General features: G+C 38.5%; 1 protein-coding gene across 8 annotated transcripts in view; it reads right to left on the minus strand.

Annotated features, from left to right (window-relative positions):
• The window catches only part of MTMR3 (myotubularin related protein 3), a 151,086-nt gene that overhangs the window by 53,753 nt on the left and 76,964 nt on the right, over positions 1-20,369 (minus strand). For 6 of the 8 annotated variants that reach the window (XM_047088016.1, XM_047088010.1, XM_047088017.1 and 3 more), the window contains exons 2-4: positions 19,264-19,298; positions 9,190-9,242; positions 4,160-4,243 (exon numbers count right to left, since the gene is read on the minus strand). In XM_047088016.1, the coding sequence (XP_046943972.1) occupies positions 4,160-4,162 (3 nt within the window). In that variant the 5' untranslated portion in view covers positions 4,163-4,243; positions 9,190-9,242; positions 19,264-19,298. Of the gene's footprint in view, positions 1-4,159; positions 4,244-4,546; positions 4,627-9,189; positions 9,243-19,263; positions 19,299-20,369 lie in introns of all 8 variants that reach the window. The other 2 variants (XM_047088014.1, XM_047088013.1) reach the window with 2 other exon arrangements.

Below are 20,369 nucleotides of genomic sequence, written 5' to 3' on the forward strand. Positions count from 1 at the left end.
TATAGGCCTAAATTTTTATTCTCTTCAAGATCATTTTACAAGGGTACTCATTTCTTCCAGTGATTACCAGACCCTGTTTTTTACTGACCTTTAAATAGCACAGAATTAAAGTAGCAAGCTAAAAACCAAACCAAACTGAGAAGCCATTACAAATCCATTCTTGCTGGCACATTCACTTGGGTGCTGATCCATGCCAATGTATATAACCAAAGTAGCTACTGAAAACTGAAAATGGAATGAATGATTTTAAACATAAGAGGACAGAGAATTAAGTCAGCAAGATAAGAGTATGAAGTAATAATTTTTCATAGTCAAATAAAATAATTGCTCTTTTTAAAAAGACTGTCTCAATTCACATTACCTGTAAGGCTTTAGAGCCGATTTTCCCCTTGTACCTAAACATGCATTTAATCACCAAAGACTTAATTAACATTAGGACAAACTACTCACTGACATTCTTCTAGAAGAACGGTATTAAAAAATTATTTGGCTAACTGTAAGCTGAATTAACTGCCTAATTTATTATAGTTTTTAAGAGTAATGGGTAAAAAAAAGGAAGTCAAATTTGAGATGACTGATACAGTAAGGAGACAAAAGGGAAGGAGAAAGAAACACACTGACAAGTCTTGACCTCATAAGAGGCTTGCAAACAAATTTCTCCTAGGCTGTAAGTAGTAATTTCTTACTATTAGGGGGCATGTATTCCACACGGTCAATTTCCTAGTATTACTGAGGAACACCAGGAATTGTGGAATCTGGCACTTCTTAGTTTCTACCAGTTCCATAAGGTCAGTGGGACCACCTACAAAATCTTGAAAAGTAATTAATCACCAAAATTCCAGGCTAGTTTTTGCTACAGGTTTATGCAGGTAAGAGAGGTAAATCGACACCTGAAAGGGAAGTCAACATTACAGATAAACACTTAACACAGAGAGCAGACACTGATGACAAGTCAAAATGCCTATTAAATTCATATACAGCATTCCAGGATAACAAGAAAAACTATCTGCTGCTAAGAGTGAAATATATGTAGGAATACCTGACAAAAGGTAAAAATGAAAGGAATTATCTCATTGTCAATTCCAGTCACTATTCCTCCCCCCAGTTTATTTATTTAGGAGAGACAGAGCACAAGTTGGGGAAGGGCAGAGAGGGAGAGAGAGAATCCCAAGCACGCTTCACACTCAGAACAGAGCCCAATACAGGGCTCAATCTCACCAACTGCAAGATCATGACCTGAGCCAAAACCAAGAGTCAGGTATTTAACTGACTGAGCCACACAGGCACCCCTCCAGTCACTGTTCTCTTTTTTTTTTTTCCTTTAATGTTTATTTTTGAGAGAGAGAGTAAGAAAATCCCAAGCAGGCTCTGCACTGTAAGCACAGAACCAGACATGGGGCTCAAACTCATGAACCGTGAGATCATACCTTGAGCCAAAACCAAGAGTCAGAAGCTTAACTGACTGACCCACCCAGGTGCCCCTCTAGTCACTATTCTTAAAACTGATGATAGGGGCGCCTAGGTAGCTCAGTCAGTTGAGCGTCCAATTCTTGGTTTCGGCTCAGGTCATGATCTTGTAGTTCATGGGTTCAAGCCCTGCAGCTGGCTCACGGCTGTGAGCACAGAGCCTGCTTCGGATCCTCTGCCCTCCCCCCACCTCCCTCCCTCCCTCCCTCCCTCCCTCCCTCTCTCTCTGTAAAAAAATGAACATAAAAAAAAAAAAAGACTGGTATTGAAGGTCATCAAAAATACAATTTCTCTTGGGGTGCCTGGGTGGCTCAGTCCATTAAGCAACCGACTTCAGCTCAGGACATGATTTCATGGTTCATGAGTTCAAGTCCCACATAGGGCTCTGTGCTGACAGCTCAGAGCCTGGAGCCTGCTTCAGATTCTGTGTCTCCCTCTCTCTCTGCCCCCCTCAGGCTCGCGCTCTCTCTCAAATAAATAAATAAATAAATAAATAAATAAATAAATAAATAAATAAATAAATAAAATAATAAACATTAAAAAAATACAATTCTCCTGATACAATGCTTGGGATTTGTTTCAAAATAATCCAAAGAGTTGACAGTGAGGGAGTCAGAAGAAACAAGTATGGCCACGAATTAATGATTACTACAGTGGACTGATGCGTATAGGAGGGTTCACTGTACTATCCTCTTGAGATTTTCCATAATAAAACATGAAAACATATTTTTCTAATGTTTAACCTCCCAAGAAAGACTTCAATTTCCTTTAAGAATCTTTACTCGGATAAGAGAGCAGATGCTAACTTAAATCAGCACAGAGGTATACATTTAAAAAAGGGAAGGAGTGCCCGGGTGGTTCAGTCAGTTAAGCATCTGATTCTTGACTTTGGCTCAAATCAGGATCTCACTGTTCATGAGACTGAGCCGCACACTGGGCTCTGCCCTGGCAGTGCAGAGCCTGCTTGGGATTCTCACTCTCCCTCTCTCTCTCTGCCCCTCCCCTCCTCATGTTCTCTCTCTCTCTCCCCCAAAATAAACATTAAAAAATAATAATAGTAAGGATGAAGCATGTAACAACCTAAATGCTAAAACAATAGATCAATTATTAATTAAATCAATGGTTCAGCAACTTGTAAAATGTTACATAGCTAATAAAATGAACATCAGGAATCCAATGAATTAACATGGGAAAATGTTTAATTCCTTTAGTGAAATAAGCAAAATAGAAATTTAATTATGCCTTAATTTTAACTATATAAAATATACATGTGGACATGAACTAGTTAGGAATACAACCATGGGTACCAGTAGTAGAATTATAAATTAGTATTTGTAAAAACTTATTACAATGTTACTTCACGAGAAATTAAAAAAAAAAAACAAAAACACATGGCCATACTGCTCCCCAACTACAGCACACAAAAGCATCCCCAGAGTACACCAGAAGACTATCCGCAGGGCACCAACAGAGACCCTACAGCATCAGGATCAGGACCACACTGTTGCTAGCTATGTGGTGGTATACAAAAAAGGACAACCCCTCAGTACAGAACACAGCTGCTTTTATAAGACTGTCATTTGCTATTCATTAGCATTGACATACATACCATATAAATATTATGCAAACACATTTTCAATTCATTAAAAACTCTGTGGGAAAACCAATAAAATAAAATGTACTCTAGAGAAACAATATTAAAAGTTCATCTGTGTTTGGATATAGGATATATCAAAAAGTTGTTATACCCGCAAACTAAGAAAAAATTGGCCTAGCTTCAAGATGAAAGCAGTTACCTTTCTCCTTTTAGTATGACATTTCTGCACAACTAGTTTTTCTGTTGTGTTTCAGTTTGTTTTTAATTTTAAAAGCATTTTCCACCCAGGTCCCTAATGAAGCTTGAAATTAACACGGCCTTTTCAATTCCTTCTCTGTGTACCAGACCAGCATGAAAAACAGTTTGGATCTAGGAAACATAACAAAGTAGAGGCAGGCCAATATTACAGAGCACCATTTCTTTTTTTAAGCCTTGAAGCACTGTTTACATATTCTCAGGATTGATAGAAATGTGGCCGGCTCATTGGTCCATCTTCTCCCCGTGGACTGGGCCGGGCCCTAAATGGTCCACAAGTCACTGAAATGTCCACTACAGACTCTTTTTAGTCAAAGATGTAGGCATGGGGGATGCAAAGCTGCTTTACCTTCTCTGGGATAAAAATACTGCCTTAAAGAGACAGAAAGGGAACATAGGGATTTACTTTTCTCCAGAAAGGTGAATTCAAAAAGAATATGTGTATGACCATACCATAATTCTCCTATGCAAAACACACACACACACACACACACACACACACACACACACACACACACACGGTTTTCACTACATCTTACTTCCTATAAAAGGATTAAGAAACATGGAATCCAAGAACCATGAATTTTAGTCTTGACTCCATGTATTACCTGACTGAAAAGAGCCAGTATCTAATTCACAGGATTAAACAGAAATAAACAGCTCTAATACACTAAAATACTCTATTACTAAGTAAACAATAAAAGAAAAGTAACAAGAAGAGAGTTCAGGAATGGAAAAGTGAAACAATTTAGAGTAACAAAAATGCGTGGACTATTAGTGTTCACTTAATTTCAGGATAGAGTTCAATTCCAATTTTCTTGTTATTTCGTTTTTACTTACCATGACAGGAGGCCCAGATTAGGAGGAGAAATCCCCGTCCCTTCTTCCGTGTCTGGAAAGGTTTTCTTTCTTTTATGCCTGGATCTTTAAAAAGAAAAGGAAAAAGAAGAGGACGAAATTGGCAAATTTCCCCCTGCTTGGCCATAGCCTAACTAAAGTAACTACATACTACTACGGCAGACCTGACAGAGTCAGCCCAGAACAAGTTAAATATCACCAGCCAGTCCCCACCAGTCAAATCCAAACTCCATAATGCCTTTGTGAAAATCTTCATGGTCCTAACCTATTTGAGCAAAAAAGTAGCAAAGGCTCGTCATGTTCCTAATGTTGATAGTAACATAGAAAATGTTATAAACTTTGAATGAAATAATAAAGATTAAAACTAACCTGCAAATGCAAAAACAAATTCTTGGAATATTACTGGATGTTTCTGTGGTGATCAATAAATCCAAAATGGATCTCCCTATCTGTGGGAATCAAACTGGCTTAGTAAGCAAAATATGAATGCATATATACACACAGTTAATTATTTCTGAACCATTTAAAAGAGAGTTGCAGGGTGTCTGGGTAGCTCAGTTGGTTAAGCGTCCGACTTCAGCTCAGGTCATGACCTCACAGCTTGTGAGTTTGAGCCCCGTGTCAGGCTCTGTGCTGACAGCTTGGAGCCTGGAGCCTGCTTCAGATTCTGTGCCTCCCTCTCTCTGCCCCAACCCACTCGCATTCTGTCTCTGTCTCTCTCAAAAATAAATAAACATTAAAAAAAATTTTTTTTTGAAGAGAGTTGCATACACCATGCCTCTTTACTCCTTACAACTTAAGCATATACGTCCTAAGAACAAAAATAATCTCTTATATAATCACAGTTTTGTAATTTAGAAAGTTGAACATGAAGTACTTTAATCTATATCCAATTTGGTCAACTTAATCAATTATATCCTTCACATTAATTTTTTCCCTTAATAGAGGATCCAGTCTAGGATCACATATTGAATCTAGTCAAGTCTCTTGAGTCTCTTACAATCTAGGGCCCATATTATAGTAATAAATGTTTATTTCTTTTTGTGAGAGAAAGCGGGGGCAGATAGATCTGAAGTGGGCTCTGCTCTGACAGCAGAGAACCTGATGCAGGGCTCAAACTCATGAATCATAAGATCTAACCTGAGCCAAAGTTGGATGCTTAACTGAGCCACCCAGGTGCCCCTATACTAATTGAAATAATGTTTCCTGACATCAAAATTAATTTAATAATCTCACATCTTTCCCTCACACCCAGACCATGTTTCTTAAGAATGTAACACTTAAGGCACCTGGGTAGCTCAGTTAGTTAAGCATCCGACTCTTGATTTCAGCTCAGGTCATGATCTCACTGCCCATAAGATCGAACCCCGCATCAAGCTCTGCACTGACAGCATGGAGCCTGCTTGGGATTCTCTCTCTCTCTGCCCCTTTTGTGCACGCACAAACTCTCTCACAATAAACATTTTTTAAAAAATAGAATGTAACACTTTAATTCATTGTTTTTGCCATGTAAGTCTTAGGTGCCTTATCTCAAGTTAATGATTCTAAAATTAAAAATCAATAAATATTTACATTATTATGGTAATGTAAAAAGTAAACACTGCAGAGTCAAGTAATACATTAGGATTAAAGGTCTAATAAGTTATAATATGGACCCCGACTGGGCCAAATGAAGGAAAAGATTCTTATTCTAATCATCAGAGTCAAATGATCTCCCTTTTCTTAATATATGCATGAGAATTTGACAGCTAGAATCTTCAGGCTTCTCTGGGCTCCATCATCAATACCACTTCACAGATGTGACTTCTGAGAAATCATTACAAAAGTAAAATATTTAATCTCCCTACTGAACATAGTATCTCATCTTTCAGTCACCTGCAAAGGAAAAATTACCCAATTTCTTTCTCAATAACTAAAACTTACACTTGCAAACAATAACTCAACCGAGTAAGATACTGAACAATTCAGACTATAAGGTCACAGATCATATATAGCATATAAATCCAAAAAGAAGGGAAAAAACAATACCCTGAATCAACAAGATTATAACTAATCCCTACTAAATTAGATTTAAAATTAGAGGATAATTTCCTAAATTAATTCAAAATCCTAAACAAATTTATTTTTCTAAACAAATTTATTAATTTCCTAAATTAATTCAAATTCCTAAACTAAATCTACTCTTCTCGCGCGCGCGCGCGCGCACACACACACACACACACACACACACACACACACAGGAAAAACAAAAATGAAAATCCTACTTAAAATCAAATTATAGTGAGAAGTCCTATATCCCAGGACTCTGGAAATGCTTGTGTGAATTGAAAATTCTTTTATGAACACAGTTCTTGCCTGAGGTGTTCACAATCTTATGGGGGCAACAAACAGATAATAAAGGCAAAGTGTGAAAAGAGATGCAGAAATATAACTCCATGACGATGTAAAAGGCAGAGAAATAGATTCTGGTCTGAGTACTCAGGAAGGCATTTTAGAACTGAGCTTTTAATAGTTGAACTGGTCAGATTCTCAACTACTGAAACAGAGAATAGTAATGGCACAAGCAAAGACTGAGACGAAGACTGAAACAAAGACTGAGACTGAGACGAAGACAAGACAAGGAAAAAAAAAAGGCATACTGGAGAGTACTCGAGGGAAAGTAGGTCAATATGGCTACAGCAAAAGGTATCCTAGTTGTATGGGGGAAATGGGTGACTATTTGCAGGAGATGTGTTTAAATTTTTTTTTTTTAAGTTTATTTTTGAGAGAGAGAGAGAGAGAGAGCGCGCGCGCGTGAGCGAGCAGGCATGCAGAAGTGGGGGAGGGACAGAGAGAAGGAGACACAGAATCCCAAGCAGGCTCATGCCGTCAGCCCAGAGCCCAATGTGGGGCTCAAACTCATGAATTGCAAGATCACGACCTGAGCTGAAACCAAGAGTTGGGTGCTCAATAGACTGCGCCATCCATGCACCCCTGCAGGAGACATGTTTAAAAGCTGCTTGTCAAGAGCCTAAAATGCCATGCTAAGGAGACTGATCCTTATTCTGGAGGCAATGTCAAGCTGAAGGTGGCAGAACAAGGTATTGTACTGAAGTGGATCTAGAAGCGACAACTTCTCTTGTCAATAAAATCAGATTATAGGGGTGCCTGGGTGGCTCAGTCGGTTGAGCGCTGACTTTGGCTCAGGTCATGATCGCAAGGTCTGTGAGTTCAAGCCCCTCATCAGGCTCTGTGCTGACAGCTTGGTTTCTGCTTCGGATTCTGTGTCTCCCTCTTTCTCTCTGCCCCTCCACCACTCATGCTCTGTCTCCTCTGTTTCAAAAATAAATAAACATTAAAAAAAATTTAAAATTAGATTATAATTTCCTGGGGCCCCTGGCTGGCTCAGTCAGTTAAGCATCTGACTTCAGCTGAGGTCATGATCTTGCAGTTCGAGAGTTCAAGCCCCACATTAGGCTCTGTCCTGAGGGCTCAGAGCCTGGAGCCTGCTTTAGTCTCTGTGTCTCCCTCTCTGCCTGCCCCTCCCTCACTCATGCTCTGTGTGTGTGTGTGTGTGTGTGTGTGTGTGTGTGTGTGTGTGTCTCTCTCTCAAAAATAAATTGAAAAATTTTTTTAAATAAAATTAGATTTCCTAAATTAAACAAATGGCAGAAACAGGAGGCAGTACTAAAGACTGAAGTAGTCACAGACACACACAAAATCTATGAAAAGAACAGGTCAGACATTAATAACCATGCTGGGGACAGGATTACCAATTTTTTAGAACTTCTTTTCTAGTTAAATATCACATTTGTAACACTAAGTCTAGTAATGAGGCCTTGATTTTTATATAGATATGTAACAATTTAAGAGAACTCAAAAGAAGAATCAAGGTTTCAATTTAAGAGAATTCCATGTTGTTAAGAACTGTCTATTCTAAGACCTACCCTATGACCCAGCAATAGCACTGCTAGGAATTTACCCAAGGGATACGGGAGTACTGATGCATAGGGGCACTTGTACCCCAATGTTTATAGCAGCACTCTCAACAATAGCCAAATTATGGAAAGAGCCTAAATGTCCATCAACTGATGAATGAATAAAAAAATTGTGGTTTATATACACAATGGAATACTATGTGGCAATGAGAAAGAATGAAATCTGGCCCTTTGTAGCAACATGGATGGAACTGGAGAGTGTTATGCTAAGTGAAATAAGACAGAGAAAGACTGATACCATGTTTTCACTCTTATGTGGATCCTGAGAAACTTAACAGAAATCCATGGGGGAGGGGAAGGAAAAAAAAAAAAAAAGAAGTTAGAGTGGAAGAGAGCCAAAGCCTAAGAGACTCTTTTTTTTTTTTTTTTTTTTCAACGTTTATTTATTTTTGGGACAGAGAGAGACAGAGCATGAACGGGGGAGGGGCAGAGAGAGGGAGACACAGAATCGGAAACAGGCTCCAGGCTCTGAGCCATCAGCCCAGAGCCTGACGCGGGGCTCGAACTCACGGACTGCGAGATCGTGACCTGGCTGAAGTCGGACGCTTAACCAACTGCGCCACCCAGGCGCCCCTAAGAGACTCTTAAAAACTGAGAACTGAGGGTTGATGGGGGGTGGGAGGAAGGGGAGGGTGGGCGATGGGTATTGAGGAGGGCACCTTTTGGGATGAGCACTGGGTGTTGTATGGAAACCAATTTGACAATAAACTTCATATATTGGAAAAAAAAAGAACTGTCTATTCTAAACAACATTAGTAGGGCTACAACTCATTTAATCTCAATTTAAATACAAATTTCCAAGTATAGTATACTGTATTACAGCACATTATATATGGAAAAAATAATCTGCCTTGAACTCTAGTGAAAAAATCGTATTTAGAGATTTAACATTAAAGTGAACATATAAGAGCTCATCTAAATAATTATGTACATGGACAGACAGGGCGCCCCGACACACACAAATTAATCTTTAAATTAGTCTTTGCTGCTTCAAAACAGAAAAAGGGGGGGGGGAGAACAATACAATAAACTTACCAAGTGAAGTTTGTCCCAAGAACTTTCTCTATTAGAAGGTTTCACAAGACAATCTGCAAAAGAAAAACCAGTAATTTTACAAATAGCCTTCCAATCAAGTTAAGCCACTTAAATCTCCCCACAAGACTTTTCTCTACAAGTTGGAATGCCATATTAATACATTTTTTTAATTGTTATAATGTTGATTTAGTCAACAATAGATTTTAGAATGTTTAATTGCCCAAAATAAGCCCAGTCAGGCCTCATCATGCCTTTAGAAACTACAGAACTGTACAGACAGAACTTTCTAGGAACCTACAGATACTCCTATTTAAGAGTTTCTCCTCAATCAATTATCATTTCTGATGGCTTCTCAGCTAAACTTTTGCTACTACATAAACCAATACTTTATTTCTTTTTTTAATGTCTATTTTTGATATAGAGACAGAGCATGAGCAGGGGAGGGGCAGAGAGAGAGGGAGACACAGAATGTGAAGCAGGCTCCAGGCTCTGAGCTGGCAGCACTGAGCCCGATGTGGGGCTCAAACTCACAAACTGTGAGATCATAACCTGAGCCGAAGTCAGATGCTTAACTGATCTCACAGGAGATCTAGGCTTGGACTTGGTAATTTAAGGTGTTTTGTACACACAACTGGCTTCTACCAAAGGATTTTTTATGTGTCTGAAAAAAATTGGGACAGAAGTGGCAGGGGGTGGTATGGTCTAGGCACGAAGAATTTTTATCACAACCAGGCAAACCTGACCTTTACAGAGATAAAAGACTTAATCGACCTGATTCCCTTGCAATGATTTCTCAGTATTTGCAGACAACTCAACCTTTTGGCTGTTACACAACATGAAATCATATAAATAAACAAAACTGTATAAAATATTAAAATCCTAAAATTAAGGAGTCAGTCAACATAGCACATTATATCCATAACTTCCAGAAAACTTTTAACTGATAAGAACCATAAAAAGGAAGCTAAATATGCAATAATAAAGTGTTTTAACCATTTTACAAGTAAAATTTTTGTCTCCCAATAACTTTTAATTTAAATTTTGTAACTTAAGGGCACCGGGGTAGCTTAAGTTGGCTAAGCATCTGACTTTGGCTCAGGTCATGATCTTGCGGTTCACGGGTTTGAGCCCCACATGGGGCTCTGTGCTGACAGCTCAGAACCTGGAACCTGCTTCAGATTCTGTGTCTCCCCTCTCTCTCTGCCCCTTCCCCGCTTGTTCTCTCTCAAAAATAAACACTAAAAATTTTTTTACATAATTTATAAATTTTGTAACTTAGAAGCCATATTAACCACATACTATATCAGAAATAAAGCTATTCATAATTTGCAACTTGAGACACAAACCATATTAAGTATCAAGTTTAATCTTGTTAAGTTGTTTAAAAAGATATAATACAGAAGAAAAGTTGGGGGTCTGTAAATCTGCAGGACCTTTCCATGCTAGTGTATAATTTTTGCTAAGCACGTGAATACTGAAATACATTATTACAAATATTTTCCTTCTAAATTACATCAGTAGGTACACTATATTATCCATGATTTTTTACTTTAGGATAATAAATAATCATTTGTTAAAAACAACAGATAACTGGGGCGCCTAGGTCACTCAAACAGCCAATTCTTGATATCGGCTCAGGTCATGATCTCGAAGTTGTGGGATCAAGCCCCACATTGGGCTCCATGATAAGCATGAAGACTACCTGGGATTCTTTCCCTCTCTGTCCCTTCCTGCTCGCATGTGCACGTCTCTCTCTGCCCCTTCCCTGCTTGCACATGCACACACGCTCTCTCTCAAAAATAAACGTTAACAAAAAAGAGAGAAAGAGAGAGATGCTTGGTCTCTTTGTCCTTAAAAACAACAACAAGAGGCATCTGGGTGGCTCAGTCAGTAAGTGTCCGACTTCAGCTCAGGTCATGATCTCACGGTTCGTGGGTTCGAGCCCCGTGTCAGGCTCTGTGCTGACAGCTCAGAGCCTGGAGCCTGCTTCAGATTCTTTGTCTCCCTCTTTTCTCTGCTCCTCCCCCACTCACACTCTGTCTCTCTCTCAAAAGTAAATAAACATTAAAAAAAAAATTTTTTTTAAACAACAAAAACAGATGAAATAGTGTATGTGAAGAGACATTATTCCACTTTAAAACTAGTACAAACAGGAGCACCTGGGTGGCTCAGTCAGTTAAGCATCCAACTCTGGATTCTGGCTCAGGTCATATTCTGTAGGTTTGAGTTTGAGACCCACATCTGGCTCCTCCACTGATGGCACAGAGCCTGCTTGGAATTCTCTTTCTCCCTCTCTCTCTCTGCACGCCCCCCACCCCTGCCTGTGTTTACTCACTCTTTCAAAATAAATAAATGTAAAAAAAAAAAAAAAACTATTATAAACAAAAAATGAGACACAGCTCATTGTAACTCAGGAAGTTATCAGAGTACTATGAGGTTAACTGTCCAATGACATGCATGTGTTCAGAGTTCAGAGGATGGACAGCCCAGGGAGGCTTCAGAGCTGATGAAGAATTTCAACTGGGTTTTACAGATTGTATGCGACTTAACTAAAGAGAAAGAAGGGACAGGCACAATTCTAGAGAGCATGGCTATTAATACCACAGTAAGAAGTAATCAGGACATTTCTGAGAAACAGAGAATAGGTCAGAACATCAAGAAAGTATTCAGGAAGAGAAGACTAGAAAGGCAGGACACAACTGTGGTCCTTCAATGTCAGGCTAAGGAGTCAGATTTAATTCAATGGTGTGGAACCAAATCAGCAGGAAAATAGTAACATGAAAATGGTGGTATTTAACAGCAGCAAGCAGTAAGTAGAAGGGTCTGGAAGGGAAAACTGACTTAGGATATTCCCAGACTAGTAGTTCAGATATGAACTGCTAACAGCCAAATATCTCAACTGTAGCAAAAATGCATAGGAATATATCAAAGTGAGTAAAAGCATTAATTGCCTGAGCTTAGTAATTCATTAGAAATGGGGGAAAAAAAGGGGCGCCTGGGTGGCTCAGTCGGTTAAGCGTCCGACTTCAGCTCAGGTCACGATCTCACGGTCCATGAGTTCGAGCCCCACGTCGGGCTCTGGGCTGATGGCTCAGAGCCTGGAGCCTGCTTCCAATTCTGTGTCTCCCTCTCTCTCTGCCCCTCCCCTATTCATGCTCTGTCTCTCTCTGTCTCAAAAACAAATAAACGTTAAAAAAAAAATTTTTTTTAAATAAAAAAAATTTAAAAGAAAGAAATGGGGAAAAAAAAGAGGCAGAGCAAGTTGTCAACAGTAACCGCAAAATGAAATGTTAAGGCCTGTGGTCAATGGAAAAAGGACAATATCATTAAGAAACGAAAGGTGGGACGCCTGGCTGGTTCAGTTAGAAAAGCATGCAACTTGATCTCAAGATCATGAGTTCAAGCCCCACGATGGGGGTAGAGATTACTGGAGCACCTGGATGGCTCAGTCGCTTAAGCATCCAACTTCGGCTCAGGTCAAGATTTCCCAGTTTGTGGATTTGAGCCCCGTGTTGGGCTCTGTGCTAACAGCTCAGAGCCTGGAGCCTGCTTCAGATTCTGTGTCTCCCTCTCTCTCTGCCTCTCTCCAGCCCCACTCATGCCCTGTCTCTGTTTCGCTCTCTCTCAAAAATAAACATTAAAAAAAAGATTACTTAAGAATTAAAAATCTTTAAAAAAAAATAAAAATAAAAATAAACATAAACATAAAAATAAAAATAAAAGAAAGGTGGCCTCCCAAGCAGATGTATATCCAGCAGGTGGGGGGCGGGGGGGGGGGGAGGGGGCAGGAGGGATTAAATTCAACAGGTCAAGTCTAGGGGTAATAATAAACTGATTCAAAGTGCTAAATTTACTTCAAGGAAATCACTGTATCTACCATAAAAATCATTTGACAGGTTTTAAATTACTTGATAATTTATTCTGTCAAACATGAGAAGTCCGTCAATACAGAAGTGTTTGTATAAAGTTTCCACAGGTGTAAAGTTCCAAGAGATGGACCAAACAACAGCAGATTCAACAAAAAGGTTCAGACAGTCTGCTTCAATAATAGCAATGACTCTCCTTCCTAATAACCACAATCAAACAACTACTTGGTTGGAAGCAAGTATGTCACTGTGAGACACTGCCAACAAAAACAAACAAAAAACAAAAACAAAAAAAAACCCTTCCCCTTCCTCTTAGGACTATTTGCCAGATAAAGGCCATGTAGAGGTGTAGAGGTCTGAAAGAAGCTCTCTGGTGCCATAAGCTACCTTTCAGTGATAGCAGGTATCCCAGGATACAGTCATGTATACCTCAGAGAGTAAGAGCAGTAAGGTTTGGATGACCCTGAATATATATTGAAAATATTTGAAGAAGTACCACATAGGGTTCAACAGGGCAAAGAGGCACATCAATTTGGACCATATATATAATAAAAGAATTCAAACTACAAAAACTAATCAGATTGAACCAAATTTATGAGGAAAAACAAAGAGACTCAGGGCCAGGCCTCTTAAAATGTTGGGGGGTGTGACACAGGTGGCTAAAGCAGCACTTTTTTTGGCTAGTGTATATCTTAACTGTAAAAGAACGATGCTTTTTTTTTTTTTACATAGTCCTGTCTCACTTTCAAATACAGGATAATTAAGAGTTCAAAACTTTTTTTTTTAAGTTTACTTATTTATTTTAAGAGAGTGAGAGTGTAAGCAGAGAGGGACAGACAGAATCCCAAGCAGGCTCCTCACTGTCAGTGCAGAGCCCGATGTGGGGCTCAAACCCACAAACTGTGAGATCATGACCTGAGCTGAAATCAAGAGTCCAACGCTTAACCAACTGAGCCATTCACGTGCCCCAAGAGTTCGAAACTTCAAAAAGGCAACAATGAATAATTTTAAAGCAATCTTTTTTTTTTTCAACGTTTATTTGAGAGAGAGAAAGAACGTGTGCTTGCACAAGTAGAGGAGGAACAGAGAGAGAGAGAGGGAGACCCAGAATCTGAAGCAGGCTCCAAGCTCTGAGCTATCAGTGCACAGTCCAATGCAGGGCTTGAATTCATGAACTACAAGATCATGATCTGAGCCGAAGTCAGACAATCAAACAGCGGAGACACCCAGGAACCCCAAAGAAATCTTTTATTTTCACTGTATGTGAAAGAAATGCCTTTTCTTGCACATGTACTGCATTTTAAGAAAAGATTCATAGCAAAATTTGAGTGTGGAGGCAATATAAAATAATTCAGATGTTAAATTTTAAGTGGCTTTCCAACTGCCACTATTTTAGACAAAAACCTTTTCAGTCTGTGTTTCCTTGTTTATGCCTAACAACTTTTCAGGTATCTGATGGATGATATGATCTTCCCGAACTAGGATTCTGTGGCATGGTGGGTGGAATTATCCCATTGTGGGGAAATGATTTAATCAACATTAACCAAAACCCAAGCATTTACCAGCTGAGTAAAACTACTATGGCTTGGTACTCCTAGAAGTCCAAACCTCAGGTTTTCTAAAACCTTTGCTGCTGAAGTCAACTATAAATAAAAACAGAAACAGAGTTCAAAAAGCATGGCTGCATTCACCTATCATGACAAGTTCACTGTGGTGGAGGTTCATTTATTTGACAAGTATTTGGGGATCATAGGCACTATTCTAGGCACTGGGAATGCAGCAATGAACCAATCAAAGTTCCCACCCTTAAAGGAGCTGCAATTCTAGTATCAGCTAAAATATTCTCACATGGTTGAATGTCGTCAGTGTGACTTTTCTCCCCTACTTATTAATTAGATCCATGCTTTGGAAAAGATAAGAAGAAACAGTAAATATAAAATTGAGTCACTGACCTCCTTTCAGTGATATCTCTAAACAAGATGGGAGAGAGAAAGAGGACTCTACATTATCTTTTCTACTTGGAAACACTAAGTAACGTCTGTGCATTTTCAGGGATCCAGATGCAAATTCATCATCAGTATGCATTCCTCTGCCAGCTGTAGAGCACAGATAAGCAGCTAAAATATTATCACTTCCTAACCAAAAAAAAACAAAACAAAACAAAAAAAAAAACTACCTTCTTGAAAAACAAAAACCCAGTAATCTGCCAGAAACTGTAACTTAAACTTCATCTTATAATCACATTTCTATACCAAAGAGTCTTTCACTGGTAATAAGCCTCTTGAACCAGCAACACATAAGACAATGTTGAACACACCAAAAAAAAAAAAAAAAAAAAAAAAGCTCTGTTTCAATACATAACCCAGGGTCATGGGATCAAGCCCTGTATTTAAAAAACATTTTTTAAATAAAAAGGGAAAGAAAAACATTCCTACTCCAGAAATTCATAGCTCCTCATGGAAATTTAAATTTTCCTAATTATAATTCTCCCCTTTAACATATTATATGATTATCTCTTAACATGAGACTGCAGACTCTGTCCCTGCTTCCTACTGTTCAAAGAATAAAATTTTAACTACCTTTTTTAGGACAAAACACCTAAATGACCAATCCCTATGAAGATAAGCAATTTTACAATAAGGTCTCAAAAAGGTTTTTTTGTTTTTTAATGTTTATTTATTTTTGAGAGAGAGAGAGAGAGAGAGAGAGAGAGAGAGAGAGACAGAGTGTGAGCCGGGGAGGGGCAGAGAGAGATGGAGACACAGAATGTGAAGCAGGGTCCAGGCTCTAAGCTGTCAGCACAGAGCCTGACGCGGGACTCAAACCCACAAACTGTGAGATCATGACCTGAGCCGAAGTTGGACGCTCAACCGACTGAGTCCCCAGGCACTACTCAAAAAGTGTTTAAATATTTAAATTATGAGCTATTTCTTATGTACTCAATAGAAAAAGAAAACTAATCAAATGAGATAGGTAACAAAAACCAAAAAGACAAAAAAGGAAAAAAAAAAAACCAGGCAACTAAAAAACTAAGCAAAATTCAACACATCCCATCATTTTGAAACCTGCAGATTTATACTGCTTAATATGCTTTGCTCTGGACCCTGCCCTCAACAAACAAAAACAGACTCTCCAAACTCCCACCCATTTTATACCAAAGCTACCCCCACCTCACAGCTGCATAAGAGGTTTCTTTTCTTGAAAAACAAAATTTAATATGAAGGTCAGTTTACCATGGGAACTCAACAGTGTGCCCATGTATAAACGAGCATGATTATCCTGTTTTGCCCAGGTACTTGAGATGTTTAACACCAATTCTAGGAAAAATGTAAATAAACTCTTCAAAAAAATAGCTATCAATATCTCAATCTGCATATTGTTTATTAGTATATTAATATTATATTTAGGAATGTTAATGTTCCTCTCCCAGTCTGTAAACAGACTGTCCAAAGTTCTGGTTTTGTCCACCAGTTTTATACAGGGTAATGGGCATCAAAATGGACAAGTACCAGAAAGCTGAATGAAAATGCACGTCCACCTTTTAAGCATACAACTTAATAATGAAGAAACAGATCTGAATTTTTAACTGCTGTATTCATAATTAAAAACTGCCCAATTCCAGCTAGCCAATAGGTACATTCAAGAAAAGAGAGACAAAATTCAAGTAATATAGGCTATGTGCAATGAAAAAAATCCACTCTTCTACTGGCCTACTTAAAATGTATATTCTGGCAATTAGGTAGGGGGCTACTCATATTTTTGAAAGCAAGCCAATAAAAACCCAAATAACTTCCAATAACCACACACTACAACACAGGCTCTGTTTAAAACAGCATGTTCAAATACCTACTCTTTCGAAGCAGTTCTCAATTATTAAATAGCCAAAAGACCAGAATTGTCTTGACCAGAACACCATCTTCTTAAGACCATCCTTTTAATATCATACAATTCAACAGAAACCCAGGAAAAGACCTACCCTTTTAAACTACTAACATTTATCTTATGTAAACAGAGAGAAACATGTGACTGTCATCCAAACAGATACAAGGGGAGAAAAAAAAAAAAAAAAAAAAAAACCTTTTCAGCTGAAGTCAAAAAGTAGAATTCATCAACATGCTTTACAGGAAAGGAGGGCAAAAGTACCACGTTAAATCAGGGCTAATAAGAAATTAGCTATTAAGCAAAAGAGATTTCTCCTTTTTTGTTTTGAAATAACTACACTAAAATAACAACTCCTAAAACTCAAGTCATGGGTTCATACTGAAGATAAAAAACCAAACTCTGAATTTTAAAAATTCTTAAGCTATCATTTTGCTTAACCCAGTAAGGGGAAAAGGGGAAATGGGGATTAAAAAAAAAGTATATTCGCTTAGATTACTTCTATTCATACCAAACATATTAAAATATTGGTAAAATATCCTTTAAAACAAGATGAAAAACTTCTCAAATAGCCTAATCTAAACCAATTCTGGGGCTCCTAGGTGGCTCAGTTGGTTAAGCATCTGACTTCAGTTCAGGTCATGATCTCCCAGTTTGTGAGCTCTAGCCTCAATTTCTCTCTCTCTCCCTCTCTCTCTTTCTCTCTCTCCCTCCCTCCCTCCCTCCCCTTAGCTCTCTTATGCTTTCTCTCTCTCAAAAAATAAAAATAAACCTGTTCTGCATAAATTATGGAGTATTCCAAGCATATTGTTTATACATCACAAACTTATACTATTCAATTCAACATGAAAATAATAATCCACGCAATTCAAATTCTCAAGTTTCCAGCAAGCGTGTAAACATATCTAATGTTAATCAGCACCACTCATAAGTTTCTTGCATTTTTCAACCTGAAAACAGTTTGTCAGAGGAACTAATGTCTTTAAGGGGCAGAAGGACAAATGCGTTTTATCCAGCTCTCTGGTAAAACAGCAGGCCTATGACTTGAACACCACATCTGTGTACTACTGTTTTCAATCAGGACATTTAAATATGCTAAAATGCAAAGATATATAAGACTTTAGAAAGAGCTTACCCTTTTTCTTTTCTACTGATTTATATCTTCAGTCTTTAACCTAAATCCTACATCCTATAGCATATGGTTATATTTACAATTACCAGTATTTCCATGCTGTGGTATACAGACCACTGGCGAGATTTGAGAAGACTTAAATGGAACACAAATATCTTTAAAAAAAAAAAAAAACAAAACAAAACAAAAACTGTATTTATGCTAATGAGCACTGAAAAAAATACTCTGCACTTATCTTTTCAATTCATTAAAAGTCTGAAACCATTCATAAGCAGACCTGACCAGGGCCACATTCAACAGTATCTAGTCCTTCCCCCACACAAATGATAAGCCTCTCTTTAAGGTTTATGCTACCACCAGAGAGCTCTGGCATCTCTTGATTGCTTTTACTTGATTGCTATTACTACTAGCACAGTACCACAAAATACAGGGTGTCCTATGGACTATCACCATAGCACCTCCAAGTCTACATATCCTAAACAAAATCCATCACTGGCCTCCTCCTCCTCCCTCCACCACTCCTTCTTTCTTCATACTCCACTGGAAATCTTGGTAGGCCTAGGTTTTCAAGGCTAGAAAACATTTTAATCTATTTCCAATAACAAAACCAAACACCAACTCCCATTACTTTCCCTGAAACGCTCGATTTCCATCTTTCCATTCCATGCCACCAGTATCACCACCATTTGGTTTAGCCAACTGATTTTTAAACATTTGTTCACTTAAAAATTAGACCTTAATTACCTAAGAAACAAAATTACCAGTTAGGATTCAACTGACAACACAACTGTTTCTGGTCAACTCCTCTTTTTTTCCCCTCAATGCCTATTTATTTTTGAGAGAGAGACAAGCAGAGTGTGAGTGGGGGAGGGGCAGAGAGAGGAGGAGACACAGAATTCGAAGCAGGCTCCAAGCTCTGAGCTGTCAGCACAGAGCCCCACACGGAGACGAACTCATAAACTGTGAGATCATGACCTGAGTCTAAGCCACCCAGGTGCCTCTAATTACTTACATTTCTATGTGTTCTATACAGATTATGATTTCCTATGCAAGGTCGTTTTCCTACTCAGAACCCAAGGGCCTTACACTATGTTTCAATGAGAGGCACTACAATATAGTGCCACTACATACGATTAGGTATGATCACAGGTTCTGGAATCAGACAGTTCAGGATGTTAATTTTGGCTCCAAACTTACTTGTATCAGTTTGGGAAGTTCACGAAGTTTCTCATCTGTAAAATGGAAATAACATCAGAAAAGAGAGTTACTGAGCTAGTATCTTCAAACAAGTGAATACTAATTCTGACAGGGAGGAAAACACGCTCAATAACTACATTTTTAATTTAAAAAAAACATGCAATTTAGGTAAACACAAAAAATTAACCATGGTCTTCTATTTACCTACCCACTAAATGTTTCAAGCACACTCATGTCCATTTAAAACATCTGTATTCCAGTTCTTACCATAAATGCAACAGTACTACCTGCCTGCCTTCATGTAGAATAAGCCCTTGCAACTGAAAGATCTGTTAAGTTTCCAGTATTGATTATAACCTTTCAAAGTCCAAAATAAAAAAGTAGTATGCAATTTTGCTGCAGCAAAAAGCTTAGTTATAGGCATTTTGAGACTTAAGAACAAATCATTTAACCGAGTGAGCCAAACAACATTAACCACTATTCTCAACACAATTATCAATGAACTCTCAAGGTACCATAATTGTATCTGTCAAGATCTAGGGCATCCCTCAAGAACAAAGTCTCCCCAAAACAAGGCCCTTCCCTCTCGAACAACCAAGTCTCCCCCAAATGAGGATCTTACTCTTCCCCTCTAGGACATTCTATGTTCATTCCAAATTCCTTGCCACTGTTTATGTTGTTTCCTATACCCAGACTGGCCTTTTCTCTACCAACCAGATGGTCAGAGCTTTTCTAGTATTTTAGGCCACTAAACTTTTACTGTATCTTTGCAGGTACACATGATTTAACACTGATTCTTTTTTTTTTTTTAATTTTTTTTTTTCTTAATGTTTTTTATTTATTTTTGAGACAGAGAGAGACAGAGCATGAGCAGGGAAGGGGCAGAGAGAGAGGGAGACACAGAATAGGAAGCAGGCTCCAGGCTCTGAGCCATCAGCACAGAGCCCGATGTGGGGCTCAAACTAACAGACTGTGAGATCATGACCTGAGCCAAAGTCGGACGCTCAACCGACTGAGCCACCCACACTGATTCTCTTTTATCAAATTCTACCTCTCTCACTCCTCCAAACCGCTCTCCCTTCCCTTTCTCCTTCTCTTTCTCACTC

The sequence above is a fragment of the Lynx rufus genome, unplaced genomic scaffold, assembly GCF_022079265.1.
Source record: "Lynx rufus isolate CCGP_SWC_20201006 ecotype Redwood Valley unplaced genomic scaffold, mLynRuf1.p SCAF_24, whole genome shotgun sequence".
In the NCBI taxonomy this organism is placed as follows: domain Eukaryota; kingdom Metazoa; phylum Chordata; class Mammalia; order Carnivora; family Felidae; genus Lynx; species Lynx rufus.